The sequence below is a fragment of the Pipistrellus hanaki genome (genome assembly GCF_964339955.1).
Source record: "Pipistrellus hanaki genome assembly, chromosome: 13".
Lineage (NCBI taxonomy): Eukaryota > Metazoa > Chordata > Mammalia > Chiroptera > Vespertilionidae > Pipistrellus > Pipistrellus hanaki.
The window spans coordinates 18,966,303-18,990,251 of NC_140515.1; the positions used below are offsets into that span (position 1 = coordinate 18,966,303).

The 23,949-nt window shown below is 39.1% G+C and overlaps 1 protein-coding gene across 43 annotated transcripts in view; it reads right to left on the reverse strand.

Moving 5' to 3' along the window:
- Positions 1-1,532: 1,532 nt before the first annotated feature.
- Positions 1,533-23,949, reverse strand: part of SLMAP (sarcolemma associated protein) — a 129,207-nt gene continuing 106,790 nt past the window's right edge. For 16 of the 43 annotated variants that reach the window (XM_084903025.1, XM_084903013.1, XM_084903017.1 and 13 more), the window contains 7 exons: positions 20,851-20,973; positions 19,607-19,681; positions 17,069-17,389; positions 16,508-16,625; positions 11,598-11,769; positions 7,126-7,260; positions 1,533-3,699 (listed from right to left, as the gene is read on the reverse strand). In XM_084903025.1, the coding sequence (XP_084759151.1) occupies positions 3,607-3,699; positions 7,126-7,260; positions 11,598-11,769; positions 16,508-16,625; positions 17,069-17,389; positions 19,607-19,681; positions 20,851-20,973 (1,037 nt within the window). In that variant the 3' untranslated portion in view covers positions 1,533-3,606. Of the gene's footprint in view, positions 3,700-5,071; positions 5,162-7,125; positions 7,261-11,597; positions 11,770-16,507; positions 16,626-17,068; positions 17,390-19,606; positions 19,682-20,850; positions 20,974-23,949 lie in introns of all 43 variants that reach the window. The other 27 variants (XM_084903040.1, XM_084903035.1, XM_084903030.1 and 24 more) reach the window with 3 other exon arrangements.

Below are 23,949 nucleotides of genomic sequence, written 5' to 3' on the forward strand. Positions count from 1 at the left end.
TTAGAGACAGAAGCACTACTGTGGCCTGGCTATAAATCTTTGAGTCCGCCTGCTAGAAACATATCCTGTATGTCTGCATTATTTCTTTATAAAACCAGAGTTATTCTACCCTGCTAACCTTTCTTTTACTTGACCTGACTATCTCCCTTCACATCCTTTACAAGCAGAGTAATGTGTAGAATGGCAGTACTAACTTAACCAACGATCCATGGATATTTGTTTACCCATCACTAGTACCAAAAAAAATCCTATAATAAATGATAGTTAAAATTTTGTGCACACAATTATGTTTAATTATGTTTCAGGATAAATTTCCAGAAGTGAATTTTTTGAGCAAGGCTGTACATTTTAAAAACAGTTGTTTTATATGCAGTTTTTTTTCTCTTTAGTAGATTCCCATCTTTGTGTGTGTGTGTGTGTGTTTAACTTATTGTTACATTTATTATCTTTATCTTTATTTTTAATCCTCACCTGAGGACATTTTTTCTATTGACTTTTTAGAGAGAGTGGAAGTTGGAGGGAGAGACTGAGAGAAATACCGATATGAGAGAGCCATATTGATTGGTTGCCTCCCACAAGTCCTGACCAGGGCTGGGAGCTTGCAATCGAGGTATGTGCTCTTGACTGGAATTAAACCTGGGACCCTTCAGTCTGCAGACCAATGCTCTATCTGCTGAGCCAAATTGGCTAGGACCAGATTTCCATCTTTTTGATAGTAGATATAATCACTGGAAGCAGCTAAAAATTAATGGGGGGGTCAAGTTTGGTAATTAAAGCGAGAGATCAAGTGAGGCAAAACAATTCGAGTTTTGGTTGGAAGCCTCTACTATTCAGCACTGTGACTTGTTTGCACAGTCTACTCAAAGTAGTTCTGAAGGCGGTCACAACAGGCATTCCTGTTGTAGGCTCATTATCAAACTAAGCATAGTACTTCCCAGACACAACGATGAAGGGGGCAGCTTAGTGAAGATGCTTTCTTTGGATTCATTACTTTGCAGTTATATCTCATTCACACATAGAAAATCTCAACATTTGAGCCACTTTAAACAGATGTAATGGTTCACCTACCTTAAATACTGCAGTATTTTTTCTAGTACGATATTCTCATAAACACTCATTTGGCACTCAAATGACAGTTCACATACATTATCTTTTTAATTTTCATACCACCTCTAAAAAACGATAGATGCTATCCTCTCTATTTTATAAAGGAGGAAGTGGAGGCTCAGAGAAGATAAATGATTTGCCCTAGGCAACACGGCTGATAAAAAGCAGATTTGGTTCTGTTTAGCTTCAAACCCCCACGTTCTTTTCATTTTCTGACCCAGCCCTGTAGCGCCTTTGTATAATTCTTTAATGTATCATTATAGGGCTGTTCAATTCTTAATGGCTACGATTAAAATTTCTTAATGGCTCTATCACTACTAGTGAATAATCATACTCTTTATTTAACCTGGAAGTGAACTAAACAAAGCTGGAGGTGTTGCTTATGAATAGGCTCATTTATATTCTTAAGAAAAACTGGCAGTAACTACAAAACCTCATTTATTCAATTTAAATTAAGTAAATATTGATACTAGACTTTACATTTAGAGAGACTTGTCTGGCAAGTGAGCATGTTTTAACAATAACCATAGTAAAAGAGAAAAAAAATTAAAGCACTATGTTAAATAAAAGGCTAATAAACCTAGAGGAAACAGCTCAGTGTTTTCTTTTAAACCCTGAAGAACACCAAACATATGTGTTGAACAAAGAGTCATTTTAAGAAAAGACTTATTAACAATCCAGACGTAGAGCCAGCACTAAGAATTTCAATGATATCCAACTCAAAAATGCATAGGGAGTAAATTATTTTATTAAATCATGCACATCACGTGTGTTAGTGCAAATAGTTTAATCTGTACTCCAGAAATTCTATTGTACTTTATATCTTTACAAAATAGATTTAAAACAATTATTTACTTTAAAAAATGTAATTCTGAAGTTAAGCATTTCAGAACAATATTTGCAATAACCTATATACAAGAGGTACTGGGTACCACTGGCATATTAGCATTCTGTGGTGGAGTGGCTTCCTGCAAAAGAAAATGATGAAATGAACTATATATGACAGTATTTCCTACAAGTCATCTGTGACTAATTCCTCCATAAATCTAGTGATCCTCCCAACAGCCAATCCCGAATAGCTTAAAACATAACCTTTAAAGTACAAACAGTGACTGCCAAACATCACAAGGCAAATTATATCCTAAACTTCTATTTCAATATTTGGCTAGGCCTGTGGATTGCCACAGAATTCAAGCCAGTTCATTGACATCGCCTCCTGGCCTTCATTGACTGAAAAATTTAACTATGCGATACTTTAGGATATCCTATGATCTAAACAAACTTTATTGACATGACTGTGGTGCTACACAAAACCACCTCTGTGTATTAAATTTATAATATCAAGCAGTGTTTAGGTGCTTCACTGAGCCTGGAACGCTATTTATCTTGGGAATAGTGCTTCTCATTAACAGAACATACCAATTAACAATTAAAAGAAAATAACCATTTGCATATCCAACCAGGAAATCTGTTGGTAGGTAACAACAGTATACTTCGAACATTAATTAGCTTTGAATAACCATAATCAAATTAAGTCAGTAAAAGCTTATCTAAAGAGAAATTAATTCTTTCTTCAATTAAACATGCTTTGGAGGAAGAGATGATAGAAAAAAAAAAATCATGCTTCCTAAAATGCTGTATATGAAAAAGTAACTTGGCTTTAAAGAAAATATCTCTTTAAATACATGAGGTTTAATAAATTACATTCCAATTGACTCAACAGTTTGGTTTACTGCACTGAAATTATATAATTACTATGTTTTTGCTTCCAGAAATTCTTCAGTTTGCTTGAGAAAATACTCTCATGGAAAGTTTTTCAAAGTTGATGTCCTCCACATCGTCAAGTCACATTAAGGCTAAACAAGCGTGCACATATTGCCCAAAGTATCACTAGAGCAGAATACTTTCCAAGTGTATTATTTCTCCTTAAAAAAAAAAAAAAAAAATCCACACAAAGAGTTGTCTCTAAGTCTTGTTCCCAATAGCTCAGTGGTTTTATAACAAGTAAAAATGGCGTAAATATGTAAAAAATATATATATGTGTATATATTTCAAACTGATAGGCACTGAGCACACAGGGCCTCTCTTCCCATGTATACATCGGTTGTTTGGTTTGGGTAATTAACGAATCAGAAAAGTGAATTATCTGGCCTTCAGAATTGAGAGTAAAATACCCATAAATTTAATGTTATAAATAATCTGGTGTACCAAGAAGCCTACTTTAGGCCATCATAATATTCAGAACTCCAACATACTAATTTAAAAATTACATGAAAAATTGCAAGCAAGTTATTGCTTACAATAAAGTCACAATTGTATATTCTCTTTATAGACAGATACATTTTATATAATTTAAAGCAATGACCCTACAGCTGTATTCTTGCACTTCTGTCTGCTGTTTTAAGAGGTAAAAAGGAAGAAAGTGGTTCTGTTTATCCCCAGCAGGAGTGTGATGCCAGCTTCTAGAGGGAGGACGGTGTACGGACTCAAGAAACGCTCTCATGGAGAAGCTCTGGCCAGACCTGGCACGTACAGCACGATGGCTGTTACTGCAACCAGGGCAGCCAACATGGGCATCCAGGGCCAGGGTTTCTGTGTGGAAAGAAACCAAGAGTCAATATCACATTCTCCCCTCTCCTTTCATACCTATTAACCCCTTGGGTTCCAGAGAGTCCTGAATATTTAGACTATTAGAAAAACCTTATCTTTGCAGAAGAAAATATTTTAAAAAGAAAGGAAATAAAGGTGAGGGAGAGCAGGTGTGAGGAGAGTCTTAACAGCAGGAACTCTTTTAGAGGACCACTGTGAGGGAGCCCGATACATCTCAGGCAGTCCTGGGCAGTTTTCAGTTTTGTTGCAGCTAAAACCCAACAGTGACTTCTAAGCACCCCTCTGGGCTCAGCCTGCTTTATTTACTCCAGTGCCCATATGTTACAACTAACTGATGTACACAGATGCCTGGAGTATGCTTCTGCCTAAAGTGTTTACTTCTTGATAAAAACCAGACTCACATGGTAGGATAGTTTTATACAAAAGGCTGGTCAGTAAGGTGATCGAAAGAAAATGGTCTAAGCTTTGATGCTCAAATTTGAAACCACATAAGACAAAATCAGACGGGGTTCAAGATAGGAAGTGCTACTTAGGGACTCTGCCTGTCTGACACTATTGGTAAAGACCATGTCCAGTGTAATAATGTCATGGGATCATCTCATTTGATCTACGAACATGCATGCCTATTGGAAGCAAACATGGACGGGCTGTTCCCTGTTAACTGTCAGAGGGCTTTCTATTATCAGCTTGCTTTTGGTTGAGAGCTTTATTTTTACTAGTGTTTTTATTAAGAAAGTTGGCTTTTAAGGAAATATTCTAATGTTGCAGACCAGAGCTCAGAAAGATATGGGCTAAGTTTACTCTCCTAAGTAAATGCACATTGGGGTTGAGATTGTGAGCCAATGGTCCATTATGTTAATCTTATCCTTTCTCTTCTTCATAGCCATAGTGTAAATATAGGCAAGGATTAAAACAAAGAAACTCTACACTATGGAAAAGAAGAGGGAAGGGAGGAGGGGAAAGAAAGCTGGCTGAAAACTTCAAAGAGGCAAACTCTTCATTTCTCATTAAAGTTTGATTAAAAATGTAATTGGGAAGGGATACTAATATTGCAGAAATTCATAGCTTACTCCAGTTTGTTAGAGACAAAGACTCAGTTAAAGGCAAAATATTAACAACTGGTTAGGTTGGAATTAATTCATTGTTAGCATTACTACAAAGGAAACAAGACAAAATGTTACATGATTAGTTGATTGTTCAGTTCATTCAAATGACACAATACATGGCATACTAAATGAAGGGTTTGCTTCAGGTAACAAAATACCCATGTGGTTTTGCCATGCACTTTATTACAAATATGATACAAACAGGTGACGGGGACAAACAGACAAGGACTCAACAGTAGTGCTTGTACCTTTCTCTACCACAATGGACCGAAACACCAAAACAGGAAAGCCAGGAATAGGCCGATGAATACGGCTGGGACGGGTTGTAATATGGAAGGCTAAAGAAGGGAAGGGATATTAAAATCATTTTATGCTACAAAAAATCAGATAAGATGATTTAGACCCCAAGGGGGTGGGAGGAAGGGTAGAAGACTGAGGTAATAGCAGTATTAGCACTCAGGTTTTGCACTGATTCAAACATTTTAAAGACATCTAATACAATCCAGAATGATGGACTGTGGTATGTAAGTTGACAAACTGCAGCCTAAGAGGAACAGCTGGAGGAATGGGCAATGTGGGGGTGTCTAACATCCTAATGAAAGGCAGTATATTAAGACAGAGCAATGACAATACCTCAACAACTGATGCTCTGCTTGACAGTACATTACTTGTGCTTCATACTTGGAATCCATTATTTGACATGAGTATATTGGAAATGGCTAAAATTTATTTGATCTCTCCATCAAAACACCAAAACTCTCTTGCTGTTGCTTTAAAGCTTAAAAATAAATGCCCTATGCATGTTTCTAAACCAAATAAGAGAGCTGACATATGTATGATAAATCATTTGGTATATGAAGACAGGCAGCTAAGGGCTTTAGGCTATATTACCAAATATAAACAATTATTAACTTAGGAGGAAATTACTACAATGAGTGTTATTACAGAGTAACACTTTAGTACCACACGTCCATATCATAAATAAAAGGATATTCACCCTTAAGGTAAATTATTTGTAGTTACAAATAATAATAATAATAATGATGATAATGATAATGTTACTTTACAAAAGGCTCTAAATTGTGCAGGGAATCCATTCTGATTATGCTAGATGTCTTCACAGGTTAATTTAGTAGGAGGTAGACTGAAATTCCATATTCAGAAGGATATGAATTAACATAAAAGGAGTAATCAAACTTGGAATCAAACCATTATGATCTGATTTTAGAAGAGTTCTGTATTCTATATTTTCAAAACAAATGCACTCTATTTTTGCTTAGCATACAGCCTCCAGAACCCATTCATCAACTTCTAAAAGGCTTCTAACTAAGCCACATGCCTTTATTTAAAAGAAACACACTAGGACTTTCTTTGGCAAAGGAAGGACAGCTGGACACAACTCATGAGCATTTTGTGACAGCCATGCAACATCACTCTTTTGCACTTGGGCTGTGAGTTAAGCAAAGTGCCTTCCTCTGCAGGAAGTGTGTGTCTCCCGCAGTGTCCGAGCCATGGCAAAGGTCTGAAGTAAGTCACAGCACATCCAACCACACTGAACATCATCTATCAGTTAGGTCCCACAAAGGCAATGATCACCAAAACATGTAACACAACATTTATTTAGTACCACATCTTTTTAAAGACCATCTGCCTTTCTAGCAAATGAAAAACAAATATTAAACCCAGTTTATACTAAAACATTCCAACTTCACACGTGTGCACACACACACATGCACACACATAGCCCTACAGAAACTCTTTAATATTTCCTAACATTTATGGGAAGCCAATACTCTAAGTTTTTTTTTTTTTTTTTTTTTTTTTTAGGAATGTGCCTTAGTGAGAAAGCTATTAGTATAAAATAAAAACCATAATAAAGTTCCCATTTTTGGACACAGCTAAATGCTAAGGAGTCAACATGAACTACTCTTTCTTAGGTGGGATTCTGGTGGTACAAAGCTTCATTTCCCAGCCAGGAGAAAAAAGAGCCAGAAAGTGGGACAGAAGTTCAGATTCATGAGGGAAAAGCTGACCATTCTTAGGCAATTATTCTCTTGCAAACAAGGGTCTTGCTCTGGGCAGTCCTCAGGCTCTTCTAGGGGTATAGGTTAAAGGGGCAAATTCTTAACTAAAAATTTTGACAACACAGTGATTCCATCATGGCATTTCATAATGAAAAGTTTGGTTTATGTGTACTGTAGGCCTTAGTTTCTCAGATCAGTAATGAAATCCTCTGAAGAATCGATGTCAGGGCTCTCCCCTGCCTCTCAATCAAAGCGAAGCCAAGTTTGCAAAGACTTACATTATTTCCTTTTTCTCGGAGCAGCTTCAGGTTGTCTTTACATTGTTTGAGCTCATCTGTGATTGATTGTTTTTCCTGCTCAGTCTTTTCAAACTTCAACTTCAGTTCTGAGAGTACAGTCTGTGTCTTTTCATACTAAAGGCAAAGAAAAAAGAGTGTGCAGACTCAACTTAAATGGGTATGAAGTTATGGTTTTAGTCAGGCTTATATACCAGACCCTATTTAGTCACCTGCAACACCAAAGTCAAACCTTTTTGTTTTAAGAAGGATAAGAATCATTTACACTAATAATAAGGAGTCTTAAATGTTAACTTGATTCTATGTAAGAATTTTCTGGCTCTGAAGTTAAAAAAAAAATTAAGAGACGTCACTAGTGTGTCATCTGTTTCTAATATAAAGGGTCACTTTTTCCACTAAGTGAGTTAGAGGAGAAAAATAAAATTTCAAACAGAACAAAAGAAAAGAAGTGAAGAAAAACTCCATAGCTTAATTAAATGGCAAGGTTAGAAAGTATGAGTTTATATCCTGATAAGTAGTATCAGCCAAGCTATTTTAGTAGTGAAGTAGAATTAATCCCCATTAGTTATCCTTTAATCCAGCATCACAGATTATGAAAATGTTCCAGATAAATGGATTTCTAGGCAAATAAAGCAAAGAAATATATCTAAGGCAGCAGTCGCCAACCTGCTGGTCTAAGGTACCAACCACTATGAGTACGGACATTTCTATCTCTCAACTTAAACTTATAAGCATCAATTAAAAGTTAAGTTTTAAAAATGTGTTCCTCGCCATAACCGGTTTGGCTCAGTGGATAGAGCATCGGCCTGAAGACTCAAGGGTCCCAGGTTCGATTCCGGTCAAGGGCATGTACCTTGGTTGCGGGCACATCCCCAGTGGGGGGTGTGCAGGAGGCAGCTGATCAATGTTTCTAACTCTCTATTCCTCTCCCTTTCTCTCTGTAAAAAATCAATAAAATATATTAAAAAAATAAAAATAAAATGTGTTCCTGATAGACATTATAGAAAAATGTCTACAGAAAAGTGAAACAAACTACTTCCTGCTCTGAAAAACAGTTCACAGTATATAATTTTCAGACACACTAGCTAGCCTTCAAAAAGACAGGTGCGGTGAATGAGAAATGTAGTATAGTTTGCCCCTGCTTTAAATGCCCTGGGAGGCAGGAATTCTAGTCTGGTTCCACTTCTAGATATTGCATCTTACATGCAAGCTGGGCTCCCAAAGAGTAAAGACTGTTCTGCTGCTGGCTGTGCCTTTGTCTCGGCTTCCGCTGCCCCACTCTGCCATCTCTGAAGATTTTGGAAGAAAGACAAGGGCTGAGTAGAAAATAAATATAGCATGGGTCTGCCATACCAGAAAGGTTTCTCTTCTTCCCTAAACATAGCCCAAGAGGCTGGGAAGTTTCTAATCCTTTCTGCCTGTATCCTAGAAATTCTATAATGCAATTACCTTGGAGCTTATCATAATGCACCCCAAAGTAATTCATTTGCAACAGATTATACAGATATAAGGTAAGTGACTAAGAAGGGTAAAAATGTATAAAAACATTAGTCTGAAGAGGTGGGGGAAGAGGGCTTGGGGGTCAGCAGAAAAGTCACCAGAAAATGGGGAGGAAGATACGTGTACAGAAAAGGAGGAAAAATATGAAAGGAGCTCCTTGTTACCTACCAAAGTCCCCAGAACAAGTCCAGATAATATACCAGAGAGTGAATTAAGGAGCAAGATTCATGGACTTCAGGACAGCTTTTTTGTGTGGGGTCTGTGGACTTCCTTCCAGAAGGCAGAGGTTATAGGCAGGCTGCCAAGGCAAATTTAGTGTACCTAGACGAGTCTCTGTGCCTTAGAATATAATCAACTCTCAATGATCTGATTCTTAACAGTGAAAATAGAGCAGAAATGAAAAGTGCTTTGCTGACCTAAATTTCCCCTTACTTTCCCTTCCCACCATTTTCACATCCAGCCTGCCCTTCACACCCAAGCACTGAGCCATTTCTCCGTTCCAGGAGTTGTGAAGCTGAAAGACAGGAAGGCAGCTCGGTCAGGAGATCGGCTGCTCACCTTCAGCATGTGAGAGGGGCAGGAAGAACTCTGGCCTCGGGACAAGACAGTGAGGCCAAACAACTTTTCTGAGTTAGTCTTTGCAAGGTGACTTGTATATTCAGTGTACTATAAACTCATAGATATTCCTACTAATATGTAGATGCTTTTTAAAGACAAATATAAAGATGATTACCATTACTTTTCTCTTAATACTGAGGGTAAAATGTACCGTTCTCATGTATTTGTCTTTGTTAAATATTCAAATAAAAGCTGCCACCTGTAAAAGTTTAATTGTTGGAACAAACGTCACCTTCTGCAATCTTAGTTTCATATCTTGCTTGGATATCACTTTTGCTCTATCTTGCTTTCTAACTCAGAGGTGAGAAATGAGCTCATTCTGATTAAAAGGGAAATACCACACAATATTTCCAACACTTTTGGTTTTCTTCTTAAATAACCTTGCTTATTAGCTGATAATATTTTAGCCCTTTACAGTGCTGAAGATACATAATTATGATACTACACATGATTCTATGAGAGAAAGGAAAAGAGGGATATTGAAAGGGAAGAATATATATGCATTAATAAAAGGTAGTAATTCATTTGCAACAGATTACACAGATATAAGAATCTCAGTAAAGAACAGTTTAGTTACAGACTAGTATCCAATAGTTGACATCATAACAAACAGAAAGAGAAGCAATTTTACATTACAAAGGAGTGTGATGACTACACATCATTTCACAATGGAAAACAATGAACAAGAAAACAGAAAAGAAACATATTGACAAGATCAGACATATTTTTAAATATGTTGCATTTAATGCAATCCAAAGGCTATCAACAATTTAGATGCCGTGACAACATGCCACTGCCATTTGTGGAAATAGTTAAAGCATTTTGCACTGATGGCTCGGTAACCAAAAACAGGCAAACAAATAATGCAACAAAACGGTAATGCATTCATAGTAACATACAACAGAATCATCTTCCAACCACAGCATTCTTCCCAGATTTTGAAAGAATTATGGCATATGGACTGGAAGAACACAAAGTGCTTACAGTATTAAATACTTGGGTATTTACTTTGGCACAAAATTTGTGTTCCAACTAAATAAAATGGGATTTCTCCCCAAACATATATCCTTAGCAAGAGGATAAAAATGAACATATTACAAAATCAATATGGCCACATATACTGTTACAGTTGTTGTTTTTTTTCCCTTTTAGGAACAAACATGAAGACAGAATAATAATCATTTTCCAGTTCAGGATACTACAAGGAAAGGAAAGTGCAAAGGAAAACTGCATTCATTAAACAGATTTTCTAAAAACAATTTTGGGAAAATTCGTTATTAAAGACAGAGAACTGTCTTTAACTTCCTTCTATTTATAATGAATCCTTTGTTTAACAGAGTCTACAACTAGGGTGGGCCCTGACCAGTAAGTAGATCAAAATGCACCAGCCTTCTCCATGCCCAGAGCTGGTCAGGAGGCAATGCAGGCCAAGAGTACAAGGCCAGTAGGACTGAACACAGCTCTTACCACCACACTGTTAACTTCAGGTCTTTGCTCAGAAGAGGCTGGGTGGGGTCTCTACTCCAAAGTCATCCTTCACCATTTTAAATATGATTTTTTTTTAAAAGCCATCAAGTCAAGGTTTTAAGCAAAATGACATGAAACAGGAACATGCATATTTGTGAAGAAGGGGAAAATGAGATGGGGGTTGTGGGAATACAGTCAAAGGCCATAGAATATGTGTTTGGCTGGCTGGCTATTAGGTGCATTTTAAGTAACTTTTCAGGCCTGAGGGGTTTAAACAGCATTATGGTGTGGCTTCACTTTATTTTCCATAGTATTCTTTTGTTCTTCTTTTTTTTTTTTTTAAATATATTTTTATTGATTTCAGAGAGGAAGGAAAAGGTGGAGAGAGATAGAGACACCAATGATGAGGGAGAATCATTGATGGGCTGCCTCCTGCATGCCCCACACTGGGTGGGGATTGAACCCACAACCCTGGCATGTGTCCTGATTGAGAATCGAACTGTGATCTCCTGGTTCATAGGTTGATTTTCAACAGCTGAGCATTTTCCAAAGTATTCTAAGTTAAGTGAGATACTATCTTTGAAAGGGTTAAGTGACTTCGTACAAAGGGCTTTTCATATAGGACAACTAACTGGTACAGAAAAATTTTTAATGTAATTTTATATATTTATATTTTTAATGGTTTGGTCTAAATATAAATTCTCTATATATGGACTACGATACACAGCTAGACATCACCAAGCAGAGATGTTCCAAGCATCAACTTCGTGACAGGTAACGTAACTTGATTTCTAACTAGCATGAATATCTGATTTGCTTTTGGCTTTAAGTCCAACCATAATGGGGCTTATAATGTCTTTCCGCTTTACCTCTTTCTGTACATCCTTTGCTTGGTTTTCAGCCTTACTGAGAAGAGTTTTTAAATCAGTTGAATCCCGAAGATGCTGTTCTTTCAAGGATCCCATCTGATTCTCAAGCTCTTTCCTTGTCATCTGAAGGATGCCGAGATCACTGGTAAGCTCTAAACTCTGCTTCTGAGAACTGTAAGATAAATATTCACAGTTATTCATGTATAAACTAGACTCAGCAGGAAGTCCAATTCCTTAAACATTTCACTAGGAGGGATGGAGTCTTCAGAGGAGAAAAGAAAAGCATATAAAAAAAAAAGTTTCAATAAGTAAAAAGTGTCAAAACAATAAAGAATGCAAGTAAGTTTAAAGCTGTGTCCTTTTTGTAGATAATCATATAAAGGTTGAGATTTTAAAATAGAAGTAGAAGGTGACTATATTTTGTTATATCACATTATATTAACTATGATAGAAGATTCAGTGTAAGTCTTCTACAGGAAAGAATACCACAGGAGGGCTCCAGGGCCTGTCTAGCCCGACTTGCCGAGTCCCAATTGGCTGGACCCCAACAGCAAGCTAATCTACTGGTCGGAGCATCTGCCTTCTGGTGGTCAGTGCACATCATAGCAATTGGTCAAACGGTCGAACAAATGGTAGGACACTTAGAATATTAGGCTTTTATTATATAGGATATAATGTGTTTCTTTTGTTTGTTTTTTTATATTTTATTGATTTTTTTTTACAGAGAGGAAAGGAGAGGGATAGAAAGCTAGAAACATCAATGAGAAACATGGACCAGCTGCCTCCTGCACACCTCCTACCGGGGATGTGCCCGTAACCAATGTACATGCCCTTGACCGGAATCAAACCTGGGACCTTTCAGTCCACAGGCCCACACTCTATTCACTGAGCCAAACAGGTTTCGGCAAGGATATAATGTTTTTTATTGATTTTAGAGAGAGGAAGGGAGAAGGAGAAATAGAAACATTGATGAGAGCCCAGCCGGCGTGCTTGGTGGTTGAGCATCAACCTATGAACCAGGAGATCACATTTTAATTCCCAGTCAGGGCATGTGCCCAGGCTGTGGGTTTGATCCCTGTTGTGAGGTATTGGGCTATGCAGGAGGCAGCCAATCAAATGACTCTCTCATCAGTGATATTTCTATCTCCTTTTCCCTCTCCATTCCTCTTTGAAATCAATAAAAATATATTAAACACACACACACACACACACACACACACACACACACACACACTTTCCTTTAAATAAACAAACAATAACAACAAATTGAAACATCAATGAGAGAGAACATGGATCAGCTGCTTCCTGCATGCCCTTACTGGGGAGTGAGCCCCTAACCCGGGAATGTGCCCTGACCAGGAATCAAACTGGCGACCTCCTGGTTCATGGGTCGAGGTTCAACCTCTGAGCCATGCCAGTTGGGCCCCTTTTTCTTTTTTTGTTAATCCTTAACTGATATATTTTTTTCCCATTGATTTTTAGAGAGAGGAAGAGAGACAGACAGAGAAAGAGAGAGAAACATCCATGTGGTCAATTTTTGCCTCCAACATGAGCCTTGTCCAAGGTTGGGGATAGAGCCTGGGACCAAGGTACCCTTGACTGGAATTAAACCCTGGACTCTTCAGTCCAAGAGCTGAAGCCCTATCCACTGAGCCAAACCAGCTAGGGTGATCAATGACTTTTTGCTAGTCTTTTTTTTTTTTTAAATATATTTTATTAATTTTTTACAGAGAGAAAGAGAGGGATAGAAAGTTAGAAACATCAATAAGAGAATCATTGATCAGCTGCCTCTTGCACACCCCCTACTGGGGATGTACCCGCAACCAAGGTACATGCCCTTGACCGGAATCGAACCCGGGAACTTTCAGTCCACAGGCTGATGCTCTATCCACTGAGCCAAACCGGTTTTGGCACTTTTTGCTAGTCTTAATGCTCTTGAGGAGGGTAAGCACAAGGCTAGTAAGAATAATGACTTCCATTTTGGTGTACTGGGGAAAAGAAGGTGGATTAAGAGTAGCTTCTCTAATAAACAGGTACTACTTTCATATTCTGAATATTAATACAAATGCTGTTTAAATAAAAACTTAGAACAGATCAAATTTTTAAAGAAAAAATAAGTTTGAACCCTGCAACAAATGTTTGTGTGAAAACAGGACTCCACTAATCTATTGAAGTAAATCTATTGCATTGATTGGTTTGCATGTAAGATACTGGATGTTAGAAAGATTTAACTGATTAGAGAATTCTTGATCTTATATATTATTACTCTTTATGTAACCCTGTTTGAAGTCCAGAAGCTGAATTTGTGTCTTTTAATTGTATAAATTCTTTGTCATGGTCATCTCATCATCCTTATCGTAAAAGAAGGAATCACAGGTGTGAAAGGAAAGCAAACTTGTATTTGAAATTTATTATTATTTAGTTTATAGGACAAATTCAATCATTAATTATAGATCTTTGCTGTACATTTAGGAATATTTTTTTTTTTTGGGGGGGAGCATTTAACAAACCTATACACCAAAAGGAAAGAATGGGTATCATGATGGTGGTGGTAGAAAAAGAGTGCTGCACGGCGCGCAGAGGACAGTCTGTTGACTCTGATCCTGGACTCCCCTAGTGGGAGGGAGAAAGAAAGCTCCAGACTGGAGGAACGCGACGAGGAGCAGGAGCCCCTGCCGGACACCGGCCAGCCGGGCGCCAGCAAGGAGCCGGGCGACGGGGCCCCCAGGGGGGGGGTGCCCCTGAGCCTTCGACTGCTGAGCGCGGGCAACAGAGCCAAGGACGGGGGCTGCTTCCTGGGCGGCTCCAACCCCGGTAACAGGCTGAGGCAGCGCAGGAGCCTACGGAGAACAAAGGGGTGCCACAGGCCAACCTGCGGAGCCCCCAGGACAAGGAGGAAGAAACCAAAGAAGTTCTCAATGTGAAGAAATCAAGTGAGAGCAAATGATAGTAAAATTACTTAAGAAAGAATACAAAGAAGATCTTGAAAAATCAAAGACTAAGTCAGAACTCAACGCACCAGCCAACATTGCAACATAAATGCGTTGTTTTTGTTTTTAAAAAAAAAAGAGAAAAAAGGGACAGAATGTTGGAACAGCGGCGACCAGGCCTAGAGTGGCCAGGCACAAGGCAGTGGCAGCTGGGCCCGGAGCAGCAGTGGCCAGGCCCCAGAGCAGCAGCAGCCAGAACAAGACCATCAACGGCCAGCACTGGAGCAGCCAGACCTGGGGCAGTGGCAGCCAGGCCTGAAGCAGAGGCAGCCAAGCCCAGGGTGGCCAGTCCAGGAACACCCAGACACGGAGTGGCCGGGCCTGGAAAAGCCGGGCTCAGAGCAGCCGGGTTGGGAGCAGCCAGGCCCAGAACAGCAGTAGCCAAGCACGGAGCATCCAGGCTGGGAGCGGCCAGGCTCGGAGCAGCCGGGTCGGGTGCGGCCAGGCCCGGAGCAGCGGCTGCCAGGCTGGGAGCTGCCAGGCCCGGAGCAGCCGGGTCTGGTGTGGCCAGGCCCGGAGCAGCAGCTGCCAGGCTGGGAGCGGCCAGGCCCGGAGCAGCCGGGTCTGGTGTGACCTGGCCCGGAGCAGCGGCTGCCAGGCTGGGAGCGGCCAGGCCTGGAGCAGCCGGGTCTGGTGCGGCCAGGCCAGGAGCAGCGGCTGCTAGGCTGGGAGCGGCCAGGCCCAGAGCAACAGCTGCCAGGCTGGGAGCGGCCAGGCCCGGAGCAGCCGGGTCTGGTGTGGCCAGGCCCGGAGCAGCGGCTGCCAGGCTGGGAGCGGCCAGGCCCGGAGCAGCCGGGTCTGGTGTGGCCAGGCCCGGAGCAGCGGCTGCCAGGCTGGGAGCGGCCAGGCCCGGAGCAGCCGGGTCTGGTGCGGCCAGGCCCGGAGCAGTGGCTGCCAGGCTGGGAGCGGCCAGGCCGGGAGCAGCGGCTGCCAGGCTGGGAGCGGCCAGGCCCGGAGCAGCCGGGTCTTGTGCAGCCAGGCCCGGAGCAGCGGCTGCCAGGCTGGGAGCGGCCAGGCCCGGAGCAGCTGGGTCTGGTGCGGCCAGGCCCGGAGCAGCAGCTGACAGGCTGGGAGCGGCCAGGCCCGGAGTGGCCGGGACCGGAGCAACCGGGCCCAGAGCAGCCGGGTCGGGTGCGGCCAGGCCTGTAGCAGCAACAGCCAAGTCCAGAGCAACTAGGTCGGGAGCGGCAGTGACCAGACCTGGAGCAGCTGGTTGTGGAACGAACCAGAGCAACAGAGGCCAGGCCCGGAGCAGCCAGGCCCGAAACAGCTCGCTCCTCGCCTGTCCCTGCCCACGGCTGCCTCTCAGACATGGCTGGAAACTTTTGCGGGAACTTGAGGGTCTGCTGAATCAAGTGATGAAGGCTTAGATCTGGATGTGTTGAGTTAGTATAGCGCTGGGGTGTTGATCTGTGAGTGCCTTGGGTGGGGCCTGGATGAGGCTGGTTGACCTATTTGGAAATGTCTTTTGTGTGAAGTGTATCATTGGGCATGTGGAGGTATTATTGATATGAGAAAATGCTAAGTAACAGATTTACTATCTGAAAAGGGATTTACTATCGGGGAAAGGGAGGGAGGAAGAGACTGAACATAAACTGTGCACCTATGGATGAGGACAATGGGGGATGGGGAGGGGGCAGAGGGTGGGATGGGAACCTGGTGGAGGGGGGAAGAAATGAGGAACCTTTGTAATAATATGAACAATAAAGATTGATTTAAAAAAAAAAAAAAAGAAAAAGAAAAAAAAAAAGAAAAAGAGTGCTGAAGTAGTCATGTAGCATGGTTAACCTGCCAAACAGCAAAATGAGACTGGCTGAACATTTTGCTCCAAAAATATACTTAAGTATCAAAATTAAATTAACTTTAGATTAAAATGTAAGATAAAGAAATATTTCAAAGCTAAAAAGAGTTTTTGCATACTTGTGCAATTCTTTTTCTTGCCGCTGCAGTTCTGATGATAGCAAAACATTTTCCTTTTTTAGAGAATGGCATTCAGTTTCCAATAATTTCCATTCCTTTCTCAACTTCTCTAATTCACCTAAAAGAATTCCAAAACATATTCATTAACATAGGAACATAACTTCCATAATTAAGAGAAAAAAAGGTGAAAAATTTCAGAGAACAACATACTTCCCCCGCTTCAAAAACATGCAGATTTTACATGGCTAGTCTTAGACTCCTATTACTCTGCATCTAAACCTCAAGAGAAGCCCCATCACTTTGAACTTTTGTAATCCCCTCCCCACTTCACTTTTATAAGACAAATCATTTTTAAGAGTATTTAAATAAAACATAAAATTATAAAACATTTAGTTAATTCTAGAACTTGCAGACCTGAAGTTCTTATAGCCCTATCAGAAGACATTGCTTTGTACAATCAGTTGCTATCACAGAGAAGAAAAGCCTGGGTCGTTAATTTTTACAAGTTATACGGTTATCATTGTCAAGAGGTTAGAGCTTATGTAAAATACACTTATTCACCTTGTAGCCTCGTTGCTTCCTCTCTCTGCTGGTCTTCACACTGTTGACATCGAAGCTGAAAACTGTTTTGCAGACTTGTGATTTCTTTCTCATACTCAGACGCTGCTTTCCGCCACCGCTCAAGCTCACCTCGCACCTTCTTAAGCTCTTCTTGTAAAGAAGCAATGTCAGTGTCCCGCTCAGAGGCAGCCCTTTCTGCTGCTTGATGAAGAAGCAGAATTTCATCTCGGGCACTAAGCAGTTCATCTCGAGTGCTTGTGATTTCACTGTCCTTCTCCTCCCGGAGATTCTCAATATTGATGTGTAACCTCTGCAGTTGGGCTACAAAAGTATATTTATCTATCATTTTCTTATTCCATAGCAACCAGCAATATAAGAACAGCCTATATGGGCCTGTGGTCACTACACAACCCAAGCTATCAGAGCTGTTTGTTGTTTTTGATTCGATTGTACGAACAATCTATGTTTAATGTAGAAAATATCAAGATCCAGAAACACAAGGAGAAAAAAACAAACCAATCTTTATTCCCCCCACACAGAGAAAGTTGCTTCTAATATTTGGACTTATTCTTCTGGATATTTTCTATGCATCTATACACATATGAGACAAAACAGGAAGGGATAATAATACGAGTAGTGCTCTCTATCCTGCTAGTGATGAACATCTCTTAACAACAAAATAATTACCTGTAACTTTTTGACAGATCCTTTATTTTAGACATTGTAGTCTGCTCAGTTTTTAATTTTTCTAAACAGTAGTACTTAGGGTGAATTGCTTGATCAAATGGTAAATATTAGAAAAATCTTGGATGTTCTTGATTCAATTTTCTGTTCAAATGTCAACTCCTTAAAGAAGCCTTCTCTGATGACTTACCTAAAATATCTTATCTGTCATTCTCTAGCTATTTACCTTGCCCTTATTGGATAACACATTATATATTTATTTGTTTTTTATCTTTTCACTAGACTGTACATCTCCTGCATGTCCTATCCCCAATACTAGCAGAGTAAATAATCAAGAATTAATAAAATTAATGAATACTGCCTAGTTTTTAAACTTTATTTTTATTGTTGACACTATTACAGATGTCCCCATTCAAAGAGGTAGATTTTTAAAAGATCTGGTCTTATGTCCTCATGATGGAACTGGAAATAATCTGTATAAAATAACCCTTTGTTTAGGACTAGAAAATCTAGTTTTGGTTACTATAACACAAAAAAAATTATAGGTTAAAAAAAAGTTTCTCTGACAGAAGAAAATAATAATTAAAACAATCAAGAGGATTTAAGGTGGGGAGAGGAGAGGAGGAGGAGGTTGCTCCATAAATAAATATTAAAGAAAATATTAGGCCTTTTAAGTGTGCAGGAAACACTGAGGTAATAGGTTCAAAACCTGAAAAGACACAATGACCAGTGATAGAAGGACCATGGATTTGTGGGTTAAGTTCTGAAATATACATGCTGGCACTAGGGGGCACTCATGGATGCTTAGGTAAAGCATCTTAAAGACAAAAGGCAGCACTAAGTCACAGAAAATTGCCCATGTACAAAACGGAATGGCAACATAGATGCAAATAAGATTTATATAAACTAATGAATAATAGCATTAAAATATAACAAGGGCTTAAAAAGTTTTCAACTTAAAATGATATACAACTTACACCAGAAATTCTAATTCGACCATAATAAAATTTAAAAATTTTAACAGCTCAAATACTCCACTCAAAAGAAAACCCAAAGACTGGCTTTTCTCGGGATATTTTAGGACAAATATCCCAGGCCTCATACAATGGCTCCCATTTCTTCTGAAGTGAGATTTGTCTATTTAATTTCTTCTCACCCTCTCTCTCAAACTAAAAATTTAACTAATATTAGTTCCCTCTTTGACAATGAAGGCAAACTAATCTTGCTTAGGAATCTTACAATAACATAGGAAAGTAAGATCTCACTTGGGGTATCTCACAATTATAGTCTCACAGTACCAGGAGCTGCAGTTCAAAGAAAACCCATGACAGGCAGAGGTCTTTCTGCTCGTTTCTGCAATGACTCAGTGATAGCCCACTAAATGGGGGCTGTGAAGAGCAGTCTTTACCACTGAAGGCAGTGTTGGGACTGTTATTCTGTTTCTTGTGGTATATAATTTTTGTTGCAATGCCAAGTGTGTTATGAATATTAGCAACATAAGCTAAAGGTGCTAATGCACAGAGCAGCTCAAACTGATTTCCTATCTGAAGGATCTCTCTATAGTAACTTACTACAACAACTCAGAAAGTGACAATCTTTCCAAATTCTTACCTTCATCCCTGTTCTTCTAACCCAAGTATCTATTGTTGGAGTATAGGGGAATCTTCCTTTATATAGAAAGAAAGGGAAGGAGAAAGGAAGAGATGGAGGAAGGGAGCGGAAAGGAGAGGAGAGAGGAGCTCACCCAGTTATAGGCTCAGATTCTAGGGAAGAACAAAGGGAACACTGCACTGTTAAGTTTCCATCCCCTGTGAATACCAAAAACTATCTCAAATACCCTTGGAGTGTCCATACCTTGAAGAACCTGTATTTGTTTAGTGGATTCCTCAATTTGATTTCGATAGGCTTTTCTTTCTTCTTCCAAAAGAGCTAAAAATAAAACACAGTATATCTAATTTTGTGAGTTAATAAAAATATTCAGAATTGGGCAGTGGGAAATTTCTTAAAAATTCTTTCCTAAAGCTTATGGAAGGAAACAAGTTAGGCAGTAAGAATCATCAGTATTAGCAGTTAGGCAGTTTAAATATTTTAGGAGCACAAAACAGTAAGTAGTAAGTAATAAATTTATTCAATTGAGTAGTAGGGTTTCCCAGACTTTGTATCACTAAGATATGTGTTATTCTTCACATGAGAAACATTCTTAATAGCTGTTAATAAGCATTTTGAGCTTAAATAAATAAAAAAAAAGAACTTAAAATCCTAATGTGTACTATCAAGCACACAGAAAGTACTGACTAAATAACTGCTGTTTGGGAAATGTTTTTTTTTTTTTTTTTTTACTATAATTAAATTAGCCTGGGCCCTCCATAAGATTCAAGTTCAATGCATACCAACTCCAATTTCTCCAAGAAGCAGGAAAGGGAGGGAATAGTAGCTCCTCCCTGAGAGTCCTCCTCTGGTCAGGAGGCTGTCTTAGAGAACACGAGGACGCCACTTTCTCCTCACTCTAAAACTTTCTAATGTACTAACTAATTACAACCTGGCAGTTACTGTGAATGATACAGACGTGTAAGCTCTAGCGAACAGCCTATGACTCCATTGGCCTATGACTCTACAGTTAAGTGAGCTACTAGAAAAGAAATGGTTGGGACATTTGAAGATTCTTTCTATACCTTAATCTAGCCTGATTCCTCCCATTTCCAGTGCTGAGTACAGTGGAAAGTCACAGGGAATATAAATCTCCCTTATCTTATACTAAGTAGCTAACATTAGGTTAACTAAAACTTAGAAATTTACATACATAGCTTTTCCCTTTTGTTGTATTCAATAAGTAATTAATTAGCAAGATCTTTCACTGGCAGAGGTCTTTCATGATGTTCACATCAAAAATGTGAAAGAAGTAGAGCAACCAAACTCTCTCCACTTTATTGATGTGAAACGTAAGTTCACAATATAAGTGAACGTCCCAAGATCACATATCTCATAAAGCTGTGAGTCAGGAACAAGATACCTTGCCTCTAGACTCCAAATTTTGGGCCGTTCAGTTATATCATGTTGCCTCCACATCCCCTAAAGAATCAAAGTAATCTTGATCTCACCTTGAAGTTCAAAGCATTTTTGTTTACTTGCTCTAGCTAGCTCCTGGGCTTCAATCAATTCCTTGCGAAGATGCTGAATTTCTTGTTTTGCCTCAATTTCTGAATGTGCACCCTGCGAGTCATCTGATAAAAATGTTTATTTTAAAAGCAAGAGTTAGTATCACAATATAATCTCTACAACCAAAGATTAGCAATCTCTTTCATGTTTAGACATGCATAACTAAACACAGCAAAACTACAATAAGTTAAATAAAACTTGGAAGCAAATTATATTAAGCATTTTAGTCATTTTACTTTGGAGAAAGAATATAAGTACAGTTAAATAAATATATTAGTAGCTCATGGCATGTTACTATAAAACATATATTAATACATACTAAAATTATAAATTTCACTCGTATTGAACTTATAGAAGGCCTGAACTTCAGTAAGACAAGCATAATGCTATTCTTTACCAATTTTGAAATTCTTTGATAACAAATCAGAACAATTTCAATTTTAATTTAACTGGAAGTGAAAAAAAAGGAACTTATTTTCAAGAAAATGTATTTTTACCATGATTTCCCCAGTTGTGGGATACAAAATAAAAATGAGGCTGAAAGCTGCACTGTGCACACTTTGTCATCACTGTTTTCCCAACAATACACACATAACAAATATTTGTTGAATTATTAAATGATGTAAGAAATAACTTAAATGGTTTTATTGAAAGAAATTAAATTTATGATTGCATCTCAACTATATCCCTCCCCTAATTTCTTTCCTTTCAGTCATTCATCTTTCATTGTATTAAAACTTTCTGCTACTGCACATTTTCTGATATAAATCAGTTAGGTCATATTCTTCCAGTACATTCTATTTGACTATTACTTTGGTTTACAATAGCTCAGGTATAACCACTTTAAATCCATAAAAACAGAGCTGCCCTAGCCGGTTTGGCTCAGTGAATAGAGTGTTGGCCCATGGACTGAATGGTCCCAGGTTCCATTCCAGTCAAGGACACATACCTGCGTTGCAGGCTCAATCCCCAGCCCTGGCTGGGGCACATGTGAGAGGCAACCAATTGATGTCTCTCTCTTACACTGATATTTTTCTCTGTCTCTTTTCCTCCCTTTCACTCTCTTTAAAATAAGGTAAGGATTAACAAAGAGAGAGAGGAGAGGGGCTAGGGGAGAAGGGAGAGGGTAGAGCAAGCACAACGGAGGCCCTTGCTGGTGTGGCTCAGTTGGTTGGGTATCGCCCATGCACAAAAAGATTTCAGGTTTGATTCTGGTCAGGGCACATGCCCAGTTTTTGGGCTTAATCCCTGGTAGGGGGCATGCAAGGGGTAGCCAATTGATGTTTCCCTTTCACACTGATGTTTCTCTTTCTCCCTCCTACCCATTCTTCCTTCCCACTTCCTTCCTCTCTCTAAAAATAAAAAATAATTTTTTAAACAGCTGAGAATATAATTTCACAATACAATCTAAATAAATCTCAGATGTTACATACACATATTGTCATACTCATTGATTACATGGGAAAGGGGAAGAGAAGAGGAAACTCTTCCTTATAGTAGAAAGCCAGCCAGTAAATGTAAAAGGAATGACAGAATTATAAAATCATTAATAGTAACAGTTGATTCAGGCAAGAATCATCAGTAGATGCTAAAATTAAGTAGATAATAGTAGTAACAGGATGTTTACATACCAGTGATAGAACAATTTAGTATCAGATAACTCCTGATAACTATTATTATTGTTATATCCCTACCAAAAATACATAGCTTGAATCTAATCATGAGGAAACATAAAGGTACAGACAAACTAAGGGACATTTTATAAAATACTGCTCGTCCAAATGTCAACGTCATGAAATACAAAGAAAAACTGGAGCCAGGGACCTGAAACCTCACCCTTGCTGAGGGAGTCTCCTGCTCCCCTGGCTGCTTAACTTCCCATGCCCAGGGCAAATTGGGCCCGGGTAAGAGACAGAGACTTGGCTGACAGCAGCTGCCCTCACACTACAACAAGAATTGTTTGAGTTGCCTTGTAAACATGGTGTGGGGAAGTGGGTTTTTGATATCTAAATCCAGCCTACCACCAGGAATGCTCAGGGCCTACTCAAGAAGGCAAAATAATCCTTTCCCTTAATATTTACACGGTAAAATAAGATTGCTTTAGAGTAATAAATTTGACAGTAAAATAGCAGACAAGTTTTCAGGCTAATTTAAATTGGCTAATTGAAATAAGCGAATATTCTAGAAAAACTAATTACACTGGACAAAAAGCTGTTCCTAAAATGTTAACTAAAATTTTTATTGGTAGTTCATCTCAAGATAAAATCTCACAACAGGAAATGAACCTAAAGGAGTCATATTATAGTGTAAAAATTTAAAATTTAAAAGCTATCAAGACTACATTATAAAATTTTCAAAAGCCTCCTAATATTTAAATCAAAAAGGGGGAAAGTAGAATATCATGTAAGGAAAAATATCCCAAAAGTAAATTACATCTAGAAAATTTTTACTTTAGAAAATTAATTGTAATGCTATCAGCAAGACACCCATGAGAAATACATGGTGTCAAAACAAGCCGGAGAAAAATCATTTGGATAAAAAATGAAAAAGGATCCCAAGTTAAATTTATAGAAAATATTCCTTTATTAACTTTTGGTCAAGAATATGTTTGTATATTTTCAGAAAACAACTCTGAGACCATGTGGATTCTGGCAACAGAGAGGAATTGACAGGACTACTCCAGCCATGAAGTCAGAAGAGAAGTGGTCCAGAGATGGAAGACACTGACAATGCCTTGCCATACTAGCAGTCAGCAGCTGTGCATCACTGCAGGTTGCCCAGGAGGTTTGGAACTGCATTACCACCATTTGTCCACCATCCAGTACTGAAATATTATTGCTGACATGTACACATAAGGAACTGTTTGACAATGAAATTGGGTCTCAAAAGAACTGTTGGCCCAGAAAGAAACTCACTACAGTCTGATTCATATGCCTTTCAGCATAATGATTATTGCTTGTCTCATTTTTGATTCTTAAGTATATTTCCAGTAGAACATGATCTCACTCATCTGGGGGAAATGGTAAACAATATAGGCTGAT